Source organism: Choloepus didactylus, chromosome 20 (genome assembly GCF_015220235.1).
Source record: "Choloepus didactylus isolate mChoDid1 chromosome 20, mChoDid1.pri, whole genome shotgun sequence".
In the NCBI taxonomy this organism is placed as follows: Eukaryota; Metazoa; Chordata; class Mammalia; order Pilosa; family Megalonychidae; genus Choloepus; species Choloepus didactylus.
The window spans coordinates 22,703,159-22,721,815 of NC_051326.1; the positions used below are offsets into that span (position 1 = coordinate 22,703,159).

The 18,657-nt window shown below is 42.6% G+C and overlaps 1 protein-coding gene across 2 annotated transcripts in view; it reads left to right on the forward strand.

Annotated features, from left to right (window-relative positions):
* CHRNB3 (cholinergic receptor nicotinic beta 3 subunit) overlaps nucleotides 1–18,657 on the forward strand; it is a 54,706-nt gene that overhangs the window by 12,239 nt on the left and 23,810 nt on the right. Inside the window, exons 1-3 of one of the 2 annotated variants that reach the window (XM_037813301.1) lie at nucleotides 3,456–3,552; nucleotides 11,667–11,818; nucleotides 12,819–12,863. In XM_037813301.1, the coding sequence (XP_037669229.1) occupies nucleotides 3,504–3,552; nucleotides 11,667–11,818; nucleotides 12,819–12,863 (246 nt within the window). In that variant the 5' untranslated portion in view covers nucleotides 3,456–3,503. Of the gene's footprint in view, nucleotides 1–3,455; nucleotides 3,553–11,666; nucleotides 11,819–12,818; nucleotides 12,864–18,657 lie in introns of those variants that run through there. The other variant, XM_037813302.1, reaches the window with a different exon arrangement.

Genomic DNA, 18,657 nt, shown 5'->3' on the forward strand with positions numbered 1-18,657 from the left:
ACCAACACCCATCACTAATACTCTCAATAAAACATTCCCTCTGGCAGCAGGAAGAGGATCTGGGTGATTAAAGTTCCAGGTACGCCAGCTGGGCAAGAATGACTGAGGGATGCTGGAAGGAAGGGCCAGTGAGAGAGCATGTAAATCTTTGACAGGTGACTGAGGACAGCGTGTGCCTTCCATCCTCTATCATTTCTCAGCAATTAGCACTCTCTGTGAGTGGGGTGACTTCTTAAATGGTATGGCACAAATATGGTAAGAGCCTTGGACTGCAGGAGACAAGGATCTGGCCCTGATTCTGCCACCACTTAGCTGGGTGACTCCGGACAAGTGGCTCCACCTCTCTGGGCTTCAGTTTCCTGACTTGTAAGACGGTGCTGGAGTGGAGGGAGTTAACTCTCACATTTAAACTTTTCATAGAGAAAAGTTCCCTAAGACTTTTTTTTTTTTCTAATCTAAACTTCTTGCTCTTTAATCATTCCTTTCCAGACCCCAGGCCTTTTGACTTTCCCTTGGATAAATGTGTTTAACTTCCTTTAAACATGTTGCCCTCAACAAAAACAGTGTTCTGGGTGGGTCTGGCAAGCAGGGTTGCTGCTCTGGGCACCGCTCTTATGGTGTAACTGTATTTTTTTGCAATAAAGACAATTAAGGAACACCTGAATGTGATTTAATTTTCTCACTTTGTAAGTTTTTTTGTAGAAATAAAATCACAAGTCAGAAAAAACATATTTTGGTCCAGGCACAAAAATATAGTCACTGTAACTAAGCTATCCTCTCTGGTTGATTTGGGCCCAGCACCCCAGGCTTCTGAGTTCTTCTGTATCTTGATTCTGTCGTGCATAGTAGATGACACGGTTGTAGCACTTTAGGACTGGGAAGGACCCCGGTAACCAAGCTGGTCCTCTTATGCTTGTGTTGTTTGCTGATCTGGTAAGCTCACCTTCCATGCCTGTAAGAAGGTACTTGAGAAAGATGTCACTTGGGTCAGAACCATGCTGCCTACCACGGGGAAACTTCCTCCAGGTTGACATTCGTCAGCCTGGGTATCCATCAGTGCCCGTGTTTATGTTTGCTCAACTAGCTACAAAACTGCTTAATTGTACTAGGGAACCTTCAACAATTCTCCCTTTTGTCCCCCAAGAGAGCTGAACCAAAATCTTGGTGGTGTTTGGGTTAAGAAGATGGATTAACAGTGATTTTTTCTGTTCTTAAAACTTAGTATTACAGTGCTTTCACAATTTAAAAAATAATAATCATAACACATTTTAGAAATCTTCGATAAAAAGAAAACATCTGTTTTCTCTCACCCTAAGTTTCATTGTTGTCTCTGTCATCAGTACATGTATTATGGAGGGAGTCTGGGGAACATTCCAGAGCTTCTCCTACACAAGGAGAACATTCAGTCAAGGACGGACTAACAGAGCCTTTGCTCAGGGTCCTAGGATGCCAACATATGTCTCTGTTGACAACGGAGAACCTCTGATCATTTCTGCTGTGATGATCACAAATGCTGCTCAGCTATTGCTTATCATCAGTGATAGAACAGGTGAAGGAGAGAACACACACTGGCTCAGAGCAGGATATTTTTTTGAGATATGAATTTGTATTTTTTTCACTGTATGTGTTTTCCTTCCTATTCCAAGAAGGTAGTTAGGCTCCTTGTGTTTGTAGAGACCATAAGCAGCATCTGCTTAAACACAGCCTCTCCTCTGTGTTTGTTTGATGTCTGCTTCCACTGAACGTCTAAACTCACTGAAGAGATTACTTGAGGTTTATAAGGCAGGATGGAGGAGGTGAGTGTCTTTCTGGGGAGAAGGTGGTTGTAAAGGGAGATGGAGGAGAACTTCCCACGGCTTAGGAAGGCCCAGAGCCAGGCACGCCCCACTGGCAGCACCCAGGGGAGGTGGCAGACTGTGGGGACTCTGAGAGGCTGGCCTGTTGCTGAGCCTTCAGCCTTGGCAGGGTCCTGGGCATCAGGCCAGGCTAGGCGTGGGAGAGCTGCCAATCCTGATGGGCCCTCCTGAGCCCATCTGCTGTGGTCAAGACAGACTGGGGGCTATAGGCTCTCTGCATTTTGGAGGGGACAGAAAAGCCTTCCAGATTCTTTTGCTATCCTAGGGAAGGGGATGGAGCCCCTGTGATGACTGAGATAGAATATCCTGCCAGCTGAGTGGAATGGCAAGCTTCATGTAATGTTATTTATTGGAAATAGAGAAATGTGATATTTCCTGCACACCTGGGCTCATGGTGCCTAATTTGTTCTTGAGACAGTTGTGCCTGGAACAGAATTCAAATGGATCCATCTTTCCTTTCTCCCTTCTTCCACCATTTTAAAAGCATCTCCATGTGCTGGGACTGGGGATACAGGGATCAAAGAACACAGCTTGCCTTCAGGAGCCTGTGGTCGATAAGTAACTAGCAATGTGGTGTGAGGAGTTTGGACTTGTGCTCAGGAGCACTGAGGGGTGGGCGTGCAGGGGTCAGGGATTGGGAGGCTGGAGGGTCTCTGCCCTCCAGGCTCCCAGGCCAGCACTCTTTTCATTACAAGATGGTCCCTTCCTGAGCACCATCTGGGTGTTTGGAAGTTGCTACAGTGGAGGCTTGATGAGGTATCTTGAGCAACTTTAAAGTTGGACTAAATCAGTGTCGATAGGGACACATTCATCAGTGCCCTGGAGTCTTGCAGCATCTGCTCCGTCCCCAGCCAGGTAATAGTGCTCCCACCTGCCCTCTCCCCTCTGCAGCCTTAACCTTGCCCCTCCCTGTCACTGGGTCTGCGTTTATGCAGGGCCCTCTGGGCGTGTACCGCACTGAACTAGACGCGAGTCTGACCAACTGTGAAGACGAGGAAACAAAGAAAGGCTGGCATTATCAGCCTCTTAGTGTCATAAATAAAACAAAACAAGACTAAAATCCCACCACACGTTCTTCTGTAGGGAGGACAAGATGGAGCTGGTGGGCTTAGGGGACTCCAGAGGATGCTTTGAGGTTGAAACACTTGGGAACCATTTGATTGGGGAGGCTGAGGGACATCGTCATTGTTCTCAAACTCTACGTCTAAAATGAAAAGATAACAGAGGAGAAACGTGTATGAGAAACCTCTTGCTTACTTCCAAGATGGATGTTACAGAAAGCAGTTTTTCCTCCTTGAAACAGCTCTCCCACAGAACATTCAGCAAGTTCTCTAACTTCATACTTTCACTGTTGCCCTGCATCTATTTGTGAAAGAGTAAATTAATAAGTCAGGAGTTAGGACCCAGGGACAGTTTTTAGATTTACATGATCTGACAGCTGACTGGAAATCGATGGCCTGTGCTTCAAGACTTCACACTAATGTGAGATGGTTTGAGACTATTTTATCCCACTTCGGGTGTCTCCTTTCCCCTTGGGTCTCTTTTTGGACTTTGAACCACTGCATTTTCTTTTCAAAAACTCACTTTACAATGGAAATACTCTGTTGTTGAAAAGGAAGAAATTATCCTTCTAAAACTGACATCACGATGCTGCCAGATTTTATACTGCTCATCGTCCTTGGTGTCACCCCCTCAGGTAAGCTCGAGTTAAATTAAAATTATAATTGTAGAGTTATGTAAACAAAAGGGACAAAACTTTGGGGTTGATAATATTAGGTTTACAAAAGGTAATGTATAGATATTTCTAGGATAGCTTTTAAAATGTGACTCATAGTGATTCCATGTAATCTGCATATTCCTAAAGAAATCGTATCTATGAATTCCATATTGTTTATGCTTTTGTTATTTATTTTGGTATTCCTTTTAAATCATTTTTAACTCGGTTGGAAGATACAGAAGCAGGATAAATGTTCCTGAATGTAGTGAGTGTTACTTAGAGAACTGTTAAAATGCTTGGCATGGAAATTTTCTTTCTCAACATTTATATGTAATATCTGCTAATAATCACTACACCTGATTTATTTAATTTCACCTGATGTATCCTGTAGACCAACATAAATATTTTAATAAATTTGTGTATGTAGGTAGATGTAGAATGTTTGCATATCACAAATAGGAGTGTTTATCAAATGTCCATGAAAATGTGTTTGTTTTATGTGATTATTACCCAACTGAAAATAGAGGAATTCTTGATGAGGAAAGAGGAAAATAAGAGTAAAAGAAGGGAAAGAGGCAGAAATGGAGAGGAGGAGAGGGGGCAAAGAGTAAGAAAGAAAAAAGGAAAGAGGAGGAAAATACTGAAGACTTTAGGCAACAAAGATCATTCTCACCTGCCAGTTTTCTGGATTTGGGAAGATTTTCACTTTTTATGTAATTAAGAACAGAAAGCTCTTATCATCATGCCAGAAAGCATCCAAAGCCATGAGCCAGATGGTGAGAAAGCAGCGTCATCCCATGAGCATTTTGTATTTCCCACTGGTATTTTTTCCACATTTGGTTATTGTACTGTTCATATGGAGAATAGGGGGCTCTGAGATAGATTTACCCAAGTCCAGAAGTAAATCCTAGATTTAAAAGTCACAGGGCCATGAGGCGTGCCTACACATATTCATACCTTCAAAGACTTTGTCTTTCCTCATACCTGGAACTCAGAATCAAGCAGAGTAATTTCTAAGGGCAGAAAGCATCAAAACCACTTCCAAATAGCACTAACTGTGGTCTCCACAAAGTCTTAAAATCATAAAAATAATAGTAAACTTCTGTGTGTGTTAGCATGCACCTAATATACATGTTTCCAATATTTTTCTTCCTTAATTTATAAGGAATTTATAATGGAAGAATTATTTCCCCAGGGAAATGGTCTGACTAGTTAGTAGGGTTGTTAGCAGGGACCCTTTTGGTTCAACTATGTATCATCCTGTCTGCACAGTATTGGTTACGTAAGAAAACTGGAGGAAAGCCTGTAACTTGTTCTCCGTTACATAGGCTGCGAGAATTTGGGAATGTATACTGAGCTGTATTCATCTGTCATAGATCTGTGATGAATCTATGTAATAACCTGTAATACATCTTGCATCTCTGAATATTTATAGATCCTTTGGAATCTATTTTTATTTTTAGATCTTGGAATCTTTTTATTTTTAGATCTGTACCACTCTGCATTAAATTCTTTAACTTTACTGCCCATTGTAAGGGGAAGGTTTATTTTTGCTGCACAAAACTACCTTTTTCAAATTACAAAGGCAACCCCTCATTTTATATCCCTGGCTTTGGCAAAAAGGATATCATGTACAGCCAGAAGGTCAAGATTTAGGTTCCAAAGAAAAATTTCTTTGTCTCAAGCTGGTTCTGGGCACCTCATCCAAATCTCTCATGATTCATTTATGGAGCCCCTCTAGTCCCTTGACAGCTTTAGTTACTTTTATCTGGATGCTTTCCTGCTGACAGGAGATGACAGTCAGGAGTGATGGGCTGTTCCCCAATCAGTGACATCTCTTGTGCTGCTAATTCAAAATTGTATGTTTGTGTCTGCAACCATAAAACAGGGGCTGTATCTTATTTATCCTCCTATCATTCTTATTAAATGATAACTGTGTTTATTCAAATTTATTCATGCAAGAAATATTTATTGAGCATCTACTGGATCCTGGGCCTAGTTCCAGCATGTGGGGATGCAAGAGGGAGAGAACAAAGCTATTCTGATAAGCTCTCATGCTAGCAAGAATCCATTAAATGTTCTTTATAGGATTTCACCCTCAGGGCTTTATAGGATTTCACCCCCAGGGCTGACTCTATCTGTTGACAGAAAAGGCTACCATATTTGTGGTATGATTTTTTGGGAGAGGGGGTGATAATAGAAGGCAAAACCAAAATATACCTAAAGGAGTCAAAACAAACATCTCTGTCCTAAACATAGTTGCTGAGGTTTGGGATTCTCCAATTATTTATGTTCTGTCTTGGCTGAAGATAAACAATGGCATTGTTATAATCGTGGAATTTTTCGTCTATTAAGTCTTTTCCGTTACTTATACCTCAGTGTGAATGCGTTTGTCAGCATTTTGCGGAAAGTGGATATTGATACTGGGTTGGGGAGAAAGCATTGGAGTGCTGTGCGTCTGAAGGAAGGGAACATGATCAAGAAGGATAAGGAGACCAGAAGGTCAAGATTTAGGTTCCAAAGAAAAATTTCTGTCTCAAGCTGGTTCTGGGCACCTCATCCAAATCTCTCATGATTCATTTACAGAGCCCCTCTAGTCCCTTGACAGTTTTAGTTACCTTTATCTGGATGCTTTCCTGCTGACAGGAGATGACAGTCAGGAGTGATGGGCCGTTCCCCAATCAGTGACACATCTTAAACTTGGGTTCTCTTTTGTATCTTTGGAACAGAACATATTTGGCATTAATAGGCCACACTTTGTTGGTGTTTCATGCACACAAAGATTCTAGAAGCACAGGATGTGCTAGCTGCAAGGGGCCTTAGAAATCATCCTCTCCCTGTTTTCATTGGGAGAGGTTAAATGCCTTGCTTAAGATCATGCATCTTGGAATCAGGGCCAAAACTCATGGCTCAAAATCTGAGTCCAATGTCTCTCGATGTTAAATAAATATTTGCTGGATTCTTGTTCTACTGAGTGACGAGCTTGGCAAGAGAGTCAGGCTTCTGAGCCAAGAGCACCGTGCTCTTCTGGAGCACCGTCCCAGCCCAAGTTTCATGTGGAGGAAATAAACAGAATTAGGCAGCACGCTCTCCATCTTCATCTCTGTCTGTCGGTCTGTGGTTCTCCCTCTTCTTCTTGCTCTCTGCCTGTGGAGTTGCATGTCTGGTTCAAAAGGAAAGAGGTTGACCAGAGAGAGAGAGAGGGAGGGAGGGAGGGAGGAAGAGAGAAAGAAAGATTAAGCAGGGAGAAGAGAGGAAAGGTGAGATCTGGGATGGATTCAGGGGAGCAATGAAATTCCTTTTTTCCAAAATAGAGATGATTCAAAGCTTGAACAAGGCAGCAAACATCCTCTGTGCATGCTACATTGGAGCAAGTGTATGGGGTGGGGGTAGGATTGCAGAGCAGGTCAAATTTTAAGCTGACGCTCTCCTTCATTGTAAAACATTGGGGTGACCCTCCAAGGAAAGCAACCACAGAGGGGCATCCACTGAAGAGGCTCCAGGGTAAAACCCTCTGTGCCAGAGGCCATCTACAGCAAACGCAGATAGGAATAAGATTGCAAAACACCACCACTGTTAGCATTGCCCTACAACCGGACAAATATTATCTGTGGCCTGGTTTTGGAATATCGGTCTTTCAGGTAGTAGATTACACTAAACAACAGCAAAGTATTTTGGAAAATGCAATGCTAACAACAACAAAAAGCAGTAACAATGAATATGTGTTCACAGAATTGAATTGTTGAAACAATATTCATGGAGTAGAAAGGAGACAAGAGTGGAGGTACCAGTCCTTCCCCCTCCCCTCCCCACTCCGGAGACCTCGAGGAGTAACGAGATGGTGGAAAATTCGCTGACCTGGGAGGCGGGAGACCACACCTGCCTCTCCTCAGCTGGGTGATCCTGGGCAAGTCACTTCCCCTCGTGCTTCCTCAGAAGCTTCACCTGTAAGATGAGGGACTTAGTTGATCTCTGAGTTCCTTCTCAGCTCTATTTCTTCTCACCTTTATTTACCATTTCACTTTTTTTTTCATTCTTCAAGTACTTCTGAAATTATTTATGAAGACAAATGTCTTCTCATCCCTCCGTTTCAGAAGGCTGATATTGGGAAATCCAGGCTTCCCAAAGAGAGGCATCCCAGGTGGGGGCCGCTCGTCTTCCAAGGGCAGTTTCTAGACTATTTAATGGGTCATTGAGCTGTATCTTCAAACACTGGCCTTCTCTAATTAATTTGAAATATAAATCCATCTGCAAAAATTTGGTTTACATGCAACTTTTCAGGAATCTATTTATTCCTTCAAAGATCTCTTGTCCTGGAAATTCTGAGTATGTCTGTGATTTCACACCGACTAGAGAGTGGACCAGCTCTGCCTCTCTCCTCTGTGGCAGAGAAAGCACCCATTGTGGCCTTTTGTTTCATTTATTCATTTATTTGCTCATTCACCAAATATCATAAAATATTTAGGGTGGCCCTGGCCTTAAAAGAATTAATTGTGAGAAGCATTTGCCCTTCTTCTTGAGGTTCCATTATAGAAGAAGGACAAACCATGAACATTTCCAGGCCTGGTTCCTAAATCTGCTCTAATAACATCGATGACTTCAGTTTCTACTTTGGGAAAGTTCAGGAAGCTTGAAGACTATGTATCTATTTTTTGGTAAGGTCTGTTTTGTTCAGTACAGATTTATGTTTTTTCTTCCTTGATTCATTGGCTCAATGACTAAGCGCCACCCTCTGACATCCATAACACAGATTGAAACATATGCACATCCCTGAAAGGACAGATCTGCTCATTTCCTTTTGAGTCCTGGTGAAGAACAGGACCCAAATATCCTCAGAAAGGGTATGGCCTTGGGGGTGGCAAGTGTTGGGGATATCAAGGCTATAACTTTAGATTTTTTCTCCCAACATGCAACTCCACCTTCCTTCAAAATGAATCTAAAATTGTCCTTCCAGGAAAGGAAGTTCAGGAACCTGCTCACATGCCCCGAATTCTCTTGGTTCAGGGTCATCTGTGCTTAAGAAATTCAAGAGTGTGTGTGTTGGTTGGTTCAGACATTGTTCAATTCTTCTCAGCCTCCCTGGAGTATCTCAAACAGTTGTAAGATGATGTCTCAAGTAATGTGTGGTAAGGGGGCCAGACTGGGATGCATGGACTCTTAACGAAGGTCAAAAATTTGGTGCCCTCAGCAGGCTAATAAATTGATGCCAGTATCAGTTAGTACTGCATTCAGAAGCATGTAACAGTGGTTACAGTGGCTTAACCAAATAGGGAATTATTTTTCTTACATACCAAGATACTTGGAAGTAGGCAGTCCAGGGCTGGTGTGACAGCTACATAATGCTCTCAGAGACCCAGGCTCCTTTTGTCTTTCCATCCCATGCACATAGATTTCATCAGGCTTGCAAGATGCTTGGGTTGCCAAATCTCTAGACATCAGGTCCCAGTTCCAGGCAGGAAGAAGGGAGAAGGGCAAAGGACAAACAGCGGAAGCTGGAAAGGTGTATATGGGGTTGACTCCATCCTCTTTAACAATCTTTTCTGTAAACCCAACCCAGTGGCTTCCAGTTGTATCTTAATTGGCCACAGATATGTCACATGGCCATTCCTCTCTGTAAGGGAGCCTGGGAAGCTGTATATTTTAAGCTGGCACCATGCAACCCTGGAAAAAAATTAATATATTTTATCAAGGAAGACAGAGAGCATAGCTATTGGGCAGAGAACTGGCAGTGTTTGCTACAGTGCCCTTCAAACAAGTCTCAGCCTGAGAGGACAGAGCTGCCTGCTGCAGGCAAAGGCCAAAGAAAGAGGACAGCTGCGGCACTCACAGCTCCCCTCTTGTCCTCAGCAATTCAGCTCTGGCCCAAACTCTCCAAGCCTTTTCTGCAAAACAAAAGCCAAACAGCTAACTGTCATTGTTACTCAAATGTTTGTTCTGTCAACAATGTTCTGCAGCTGCTAGGTGCAGATACCATTCTGGGGGCTGGAGAAAAGTATCAAGCAAGATAAAACCCCCATCTCCAGAGATGGCATCTTCTGGTGGGGAAGGCAGACAATAAACAAATAAATACATAATATGATAAAGTATCTTGGTGGAAAATCAAATACCATAAGGAGATAACATTGGAGCAAACGCCAGACAAAGTGAGGGAAAGAACCATCGGGTGCTCTGGGAGCATGTTCCGGAAAGAGCAGATGGGCATGAGGCCTGGGGAGGAGCGGTCAGGGGGGTGGGAGTGGACAAGGGGAGAATGTAGTTGTGGCCTTTTCCTAGAGGGCCTGGGAGACCACTGTGAAGACTGGGGAAATTTTTTCTAAGTATGATGGGAAACCATTGGAGGGATTTGAGCAGGGAAGTGATGTAATCCTCTTCTGTTTTTAAAAGATAACTCTAGCTGCTGCATGGAGAGTGGACTGTAGAGGGACAAGAGGGAAGCAATTAGGAAGCTGGTACAGTAACCCCCAGAGAGAGAGAGATGGAGTGTGTTCCAGTGGAGGAGGTGGGAAGTCATCAGAACTGGGATAGCTTTTGAAGGAAACTGAGAGACTAGATGTGGGGTAGGAGAGAGAGAGGAGTCAAGGATGACTTCAGGAATTTCAGCCTGTGCCACTGAACATCTTTTCCCAAGGAAGACTGCAGGGAATTCCAATTCCCTCCCTCTCCCTACGTTTCCTGGGAGGTCTTAGGGCCCTTGCAGATTGATGCCCCAGCAGCTGCCCAGTTGCCCTGCTCCTTAGGCAGAAGCTCTGGCTACTAATAATAGCTGAAGGATCAAAGTTTGGGAATGGCTCACTTTTTAAATAAATAAGCACAAATGTAAGGCTTTCCCTCTCTATCACATGTTTGCATTTTAATATGTTTTCTTGAGGGGCAGGGAAAAGGATGGGGCAGAGCCAGAGCACTCGGTCCGTCTTACCCACCCTAGGACAGCTCTCCTCCAACCGTCACCCTCTGAGTAAAGTGCTTTAAGGAAAATGTCATGCACATAGCATGAATGCGTGCTATTTTGCTTTCCTTATCTTCCAAGAATTTTTGGACTTTGATTGCTTAAACTTGGGGTTATGTCTTGCGTGTGATTGTTGCCCAACATCTATGTCTCTCAGTGGAGAAAAAAAGTATTCCATGGTAAATCATATAGTGCAGAATGAGTTGCTATGGAATATTAATAGAGTGCTGAATGTTGGCGGAAAAGAGCCTTTTTTTTTTTTTTTAAGAGATTCCTTGTTTTAAACTTGATAATCCAGCATTGAAAAGAAACAGAGCTTATGTCTAGACTGCATTCCTAAACCATTTCCCCAGCTTGAGGGTTAAAGCCTAACACGAGAGTGTTTCTTAGGACATCACACAGTTTGGTGGTGGAGAGCAACTGTTTCTGAGGAAAGGAATTCATAAGGGAAGACCTCATCAGGAAGAAGGCAGGAGAACGGTGTGTGGCACATGGGAGGTGTTCAATAAACATGTGCTGGAGGAATGAAAATAGCTCTGACATATTCCACCCATTGATTCCTTCATTAAATGTCCATCAGATGAACACCTGCAGGTGCCAGGCATGTTCTGGGTGCTGGGTAGGCACTAGCGAGTAAGAGTGGCACTGTCCCCACCGTCATGAGCTCAAGGTGAAGACATACAATGACAAATCAGTAGATAACAATAAAGAGTGATCCAGGACATGAGGGAGATAAATTGGGTGCAGACATAGAGAAGAGCAGGGGCTGAGACCAAGTCTACAAGGAGGTGGCACTGGAGGTGAAATCCAAGGTGGAGGATAAGAGGCAGACGGGGGCAGCCTGCGGATGAACCTTTTGGGATCAAGGTGTTGACTCCAGAAATGGGAAAATTCTGTGAGCCACTAGGTGTGGGTAAACAGAGTCTATCTTTAGAGGCATATATTTTGTGGGAGCTTGGGGTGACCATGAGAATGGGGTTAAAGAAGAACTCATACCCTCAAAGCTGCCTCTGCTGAATTAGGGTGTTTAGAAATATATGAAGGTTTCTGCGGTGCTCGGCTCCCCACTTCCCTCTAGAAACCATAGGGTGCTAAACCGGCCGTGATGCTTCTTCCATTAATTCCTGTTCCCTCGTGGTTCTTACAGCCACCGCGGGATTCGGTTCAGTAGCTGAAAATGAAGACGCCCTCCTCAGACATTTATTCCAAGGTTATCAGAAATGGGTTCGCCCTGTGTTACATTCTAATGACACCATAAAAGTATATTTTGGATTGAAAATATCTCAGCTGGTAGATGTGGTGAGTAATCCTTGGCACTAAGCTAAAGAGAAACTGCATTCTTCACCTTTTTGTAAGTCTAAGATTGTATTTTGTTTTCTTTCCCATGTCTGCCTTTTACATTTTGAACGTAATTTACCGACCGAGTCTGCCTCAAGAAGCCAGTGGAATGACCCCAGGAAAGAATGGGTCACGGGGTGAATTTTCCTGGCCGCCTTGTTAGTCTAGGACCTTTCTGCTGGGGGTGAATAGGGGTGCTCTAAGGGATTTGGGCCCCGGCAGATTTGCAGGAGCCCCGAGGCCGGGGCGCGGGGCGCGCAGGGTGGGCGGAGTCCGGGTGCTCGCGGGGGGCGCCTGCAGGGAGAGCCGGCAGGGACAGCAGCCCTGAGCGCCATCCCGCTCCCGCCCCGAGGAGCCGCTCGACCCGGGCAACCCGGCACCTTCCTGAGGCCCCGAGAACCCCACGGCTTTCCCCGGGCTCCCTCAGACTGTCGCATTCCCCGCTGATATTCCCGTTGGGCCCGCGTTTCTGCCACGGCCGCATTTCTGGGGAAATCTGTGAACTTTAACTCCCCATGATGCTACAAAATCCTCCTGCTGCGGTCCCCAGTGTCCCAGAATAATCCTCCCACTTTGCCCAAATCCCCCGCGCCCCCTACGCGCGCGCACACACACTCCCCACGGAGCCCTGCATCCCCGCTGGAAAAGCGTGCAGTCTCGCTTCCGCTGCCCTTCTCCTAGCCTGCCTTCTACTTAGCTAATATTTTGCTCTACTTTGCACTCATTTAAGGGTTACACAATTTTATTTAAATATTGCTGCAATGAACTGTTACTTGCTTTGATTATTTTTCATTTTAAGTAAAACAGGTATAACATTTTAGAATCATTATGCCTTGTAACTGTTCTGACGTGAATCCTTTTATACTTTGAACATAGTGAAGTTGAGACTCGAGGTTTTTCTGACAAAAAAAAACTTCATTTAATTTCATTTACAAAATATTTTTAATTGTCATTTTCTTAGGATGAAAAGAATCAGCTGATGACAACAAATGTGTGGCTCAAACAGGTAAATTTCAATGAAGGGGTTGTATTTGCCAACCCCAGAGTGGTTCCCATTTGAAAAGTAATTAATGATTTTAAAGGATATGTCTTGTTCCTATGGGAGATATTTGGGATTGGTTGGGAAGGGTCTATTATTGTTTGCTTTCTTTTGTGAGAGTTGGAGAGCAGGTCCTGGGAGCTCCTAAATATACATTGTTCTGCGTTATTGCACCTGGGAGTGGAGCAGCTGGGGGTGGTGGTGGAGGGTCCAGCGGGTGGGGATGGGGTGGGAGAGTGACTCTGACAGCAAGGCCTGGGCATCCGTCTCTGGGCTACTTGGAAAAGAAAGGAAAGGCTTTGAGGTGCAACTTTCTCCCAGTGGGGTTCTGCAGCTGGCTGAGAAATTGGCAATGTCGAATCCTCCCATTTCCAGTGGTCCTCCAGGGCCTGAATCTACCTCTATTACTTCTTATTGCTGCCTAGAAAGAACTGAGCTCAAAATAAGGGAAAAAACAAAGGGCTACTGACCACCAGTTTCAGAACAAAGTGAAGCCTAGAACAAAATGCTGAATAAATGTTTTCTGACATAACTAAAAATCCATTTTGAACCACATTAAGCCCTCTACTTAGATTGTCGCTTTCAGCTTGGCAATAGCCTGTTGCCTAAAAGGAGAGGAGTCTCTCAGGAGAGAGATTTTTGTTCTAGAAATTTTTAGTAAATAATTACCTTTCAGAATTCAATTTTACAAGTTATGTGAAGGGAGAAAATATTGAAACTTCCCTGATAGTAGGTGAGAAGTTTGGGTTTGATTGCTTGTCTTGGCTTTTGTTTTGTTAGCAATTACTTGGTTTTTAATGAATGTCCAGATATTGCCTAATCTGCCTAATTATTTAAAATATTCCTGGCAGGTATATCTTAAACATCTTACTTAACATGCATGCATAATATTTTTTTAAAATGAGTCAGTTATCTATTTTATCTATTTAGCTTTTGTTTGCATTGTTGAGTTCTTTCTGCTAATAACTACAAAGAACAGTGAATAAAAGAAACCGCAAGAAAATTCTCTAGGCCTCATTTAGAGTCATCAAATTTCTCCCACCCAAAAAACTTTTATCAGAGTTAGAAAAAAAAAAGTTATAATTTTTACCTCTTTCTATTCCACTATTTCTCTGATTGGTAGGTATGATAGCAAGTTATGAAATGGACCTGCATATTATTTTACTTGCAAATAAAAATGTCCAGGAGAAAATAAGCTGATAATGTAAATATAAAAGTATGATTTAAATAAGTATATCTCACTATCCTTGTATCTCATTCCTCAGTAATTATCCCAAATTTGAAATTTAGAGGCTGTGGAATTTGGAAGTAATCTGAGTTAATAAAAATACAAGAAGTCCTGTATTTGAGCTTCTCCAAAAGTATCACTTGGCTGAGGAGGTTAAACAAACAAAACACACACGCAAACAAAAAATTCTCCCTCTTTTGCACACACCTGTTTCCCCTTTCAAGTCACTCCTTGAAATTAAGCTCTCATTAATCTCTCACTTAGGTTATTTTCACTTTTCTTGTGATTTTTGAAAACAAGAAGTCATTTCTGTCAAACAGAACAGGCTTAGACATGATGGGGTACCAGCGACGGGCTGCCTGGGCCTCAGCTGTAACTTCAGAAATGCCTCTCAGCCGAGTTATGCCACCAGAATCATAATGACCTGCTCTAGCCTGAGTCGAATCCTAAAACTCTCCAACACCCAAACAGAACATCAGAAATCTGTAGGGTAGAGCAAGTGGATACCTGGAAAAGTCAGCCCACTGACTTAGGTTCCCATTTACTAGAAGTGATGAGACTAACAGATTTTAATTTCATTTAAATCACGAAGGGTTGTCAGAGCTCCTATTCCATGTAGGCCTCTCAACCACCCTAAGTTAGAAAAGAAGGTATTATTACCCCCATTTTACAGGGGTGGAAGAGTCTAGTAGCTCCTCCATTTGAAATCTGGGTCTCCTAACTCCTGATGAGGGTCTCTTCTGCCATATCTTGCTGCCTCTGTGCCAAACACCAAGACCTGTTTCTAAGTCATAGGAAGAACCAAAGTAAGAGAAACGAAGCTGCACAGCCATAGAACCACAGAAAACATTGTCAAAGTGATGTTTTCTCACACATATACAGACATATTTGGGGTGGAGTGGGAAATGAATATGAATTATGGTGCAAACAATGTGGGAGCAAAAATGAAAGATGAATTCTGTGGCATGGGTGGCAGTCAGAGAAGGCTGCATGGAATGGGAAATATGGAAGCTTGGCCATGATGTTGCTTTAAAAAAAGCTTCGTAAAGCTAAACAGGTAAAAGAAAGCTGAAGGACAAAAGAAAAGAGATGAAAAAAAAAGATAAAATTGATATTTTATAAAAAGCTTTCATTGGTTTTTTTACACTAATCTTAGTTTCAGAGCAGCTAATAATACCTAAGCTTTATGGAGCACTTGGGAAGTTCCAGGCACTAGGCTGAGGGCATCAGGTGGATTGTCTCCTTTTATTCTCACAGCCACCCTAAAAGGTAGGTTCTATTACTATTCTTACTTTGCAGATGAGAAACTGAGGATTGGAGAGTTTAAGTGACTTGTCCAGGGTTATGCACTATTAAGTGGAGTCTGGATTATATGAAGAAATCATTTCCTTGCCTTAGACTGCAGGTTGCTGAGGGAGGGTGCTCAGTTCTCCTCTCTGTCCATGCGTGGTCTCGTTCCTGTTCCTTGTCTTCTAAGGCTTTGAACCTCAATCTCTGGGACACCTTAGTCTATTAATCTGAACGAATCAGTTAAAGTTTCATAGAGATGATCTAGAAAGATATTTAGGAGAGAATGAAATTAGGATTCACTCCATATTCTATTCGTTTCTCGGAGTTTATTGAGAACCAGATACTTTGCAAGAGCCTGGATATACAGAGAAGGGTAACTACACAGTCCCTGCCTTCAAGGAGAGGACATTGTGTTAGTTGTGTAAAAAATAATTACTGTAATATGATCACCATAAGAAAAGAAGACATATGTGATGATATAAAAATGACAGTGAGACAGGGAGGAAGTCAACAAAAACTTCAAAGGAGAAGAGATATTTAAGTTGGGTCTTATAGGGTAACCAGAAGTTCTCCAAGCCAAAAAAAAAGGGAAAAGTTGTGAACCACCTATATAGTATTCTCGGTAACATGACCAGTACATTCTCACACCCTGACAAACCTATTGGAAACTCTTCCCAGTCGCTCCTGTATACCTCAGTCAAAATAAAGAAAAACATGCTCAATTCCTCCTCTTTTCTCATTTCTCTCCAGACACTGAAAAATGCTCCCAATTCATATCTACATAGAGAATGAAATTCTGCATATTTGGAACAAAAGCATGTTCCATAGTAGCATACATAACTGAGATGCTTTACATTTTTTACCCATTTCTACCGTCTGTTCCTCTATTCCCATAATTCTCCTCTGGTGCATTTAGACATTCCTCTTTTATCATCTCAACCAAAGACGTTTATCAGGCACAAATCTACTGACATCCAGAGAAAGTTTTCCACATGAAGCTATTTTTATCTTATTGATTTTATTTTGCAAACTCTTTTGTCTTCCTCCTTCGTACTTCCAAAGAGTCATCAAAACCCTATAAGCCATAAATATATTATTAACATCGACTCACTAAGACTACATGAGAAAGCACTTAGATTCTGCATCATCGCATCCGAGCTTACAAAAACTGCATCGCAAGCACCTTGAAGGAAATAGAAAATGAAACAAACCTTTTTAAATGACCCAAGGATTGGACACTTTGCCTATATGTAGTCAGATGAAAAATCACCATGACAACTGATGCCAAATTCTCCCAATCACTCAACAAGCATTTGCTGAGAGCCCACCATGTTTCAGGTGCTGTGTAAGGCACTGTTGGGTGTAAACACTAGTAAGACAATAAGAACACAGATGACCCGGACTTCCCTGTAGCTGAGACACTGTCTGCTCTCCCACCCCCCATGACAATGCCGAGGAAAATACAGCTCCCTGGGTGTCTGCCAAAGCCAACATCCTAAACGAGCATGGTTTCTCCAAGAGCAGATTCCTTTCTTACATCTCTAGAAAGTTCAGCGAACATAATGAAGTCCTCCTTGGATAGACCCCTGGAGCTTGTCTGTAAGGAGAAATAATCTAACCTATTATGGAAGGGAGCTAGCCTCAAAGGTCAGGATGTTATCCCCAAAGTCTGATTATCAGCCCTAACCTGGAATGAAGCTTCTGTTTTCTGTCCCTTCCTCCTCTATTGTCTCTCCCAGACCCTAGCCAAGGAGGCCAGTTTGGACTCTGTATTCAAGTAAACCCTGCTTAAGAATTGAGCCAAATGAGTAGGGGTCAAAGGGCTTAGCTATATAAACTTGGGCAAAGTCATTTAACCTCTCTGACCCTCCATCTTTTCATCTACAAAACAGAGGCAAGGCTCAGCTCACAGTATTGCTGGGAGGTTAAATGAGATGATGTGGTGACTGTTACTAGCAGATTATCTGGCATATAGTAGGGGTAAATGAATATCACTTTCTTCTGCTGCTTTTTTAGGCTTTCTCGTCCTTAAGGACAAGCCGCATTTCCTGGCCCTAGAAGCTCATGGATTATCGAGACATATAATATGTCATGTTGCTATATTTACTGTTGGAAATTAATTTGTTTTTAAGAATTTCACATATGAACTTACGAAACCTGGAGATCAAGGAATATTTTGTTCCTTAACTATCTTTTGGTCTTAATATTAAACTAAGAATAATTGAAAGAATTTTATAGTAAAAAGGTTATATAATTTAGGTTTAAATGAAATTTGGTTTCGGATTATTATAATGAGTGAAATGTATTGGAAGAAAGGCAATTTTAAGGAATATGTGTGGTATGGATTTGGAGTTGCACTTTTTATAATCGAGAAATCTAGCATTGGAGTATTTTTCTATTTTTTATCTTAGTCATAGATTAACTTTGATATTTGACTCTGTTTCTTGCAATAACATAGCTCTCAAACCAGGAGCTGCTGTAATGTGGAACTGATGTTTGCAAAGGGCTTTGCTAGTCTTGCTAGAATATGCTACACAAACACAGCTTATTATTTCTAATCTCTTACTTTAAGAAGGGAAGGGAGAGGAAGTTAACCTCCAGATGCCCCCAGGGGTTTCAGAGAGAACAGAGAAGCGTCCAGAAAATCTCACATGAGATTTAGAAACATGATCGATTTGGGCTCTGAATCCTCATCCTGTACTGTTGAGTATACCTTTTGCACGCATCATGTAGTACATACCATTCTACCCCACAGCCAGCCTGGGTTGTGGGGCTCAGCCAACATCATGGTGTATGCACACCCTGGTGAGAAATTCAATGAGCCCCTCTGGGTGGGCATCTCAGGGAGGACAAACTCTTTGATGCCCCAGGTCTGGTTACAAAAGGACACCAAGGAGTTACGAAAAATGTCTGTCACACCCCTGAAAAGGAATGCAAAAGCTGAAGCAAAGTGACTTGCCTAAGTTGTACAACCAGTAAAGAGCAGACAATCCAGATGTGAAACTCAGTCTTTTGACTCTAATTCAATGTTCTTTCTCCTTTGAGTGCACCAAAGTAGGAGACATTGTCCAAAAGTGCCACCTGGGCCTTTTCTTCTTTATTGGAAAAGAATGCAAACTGAATCCACTGTAGATCTCTTTGTAGCCTCTTCAAGGATTCAGATGTGTCCCTCATTCATTCATTCATTCGTTCATTCATCTGATTCCCCCACCTGCTTTTCCATCTATGACAGGCATTCTCCTC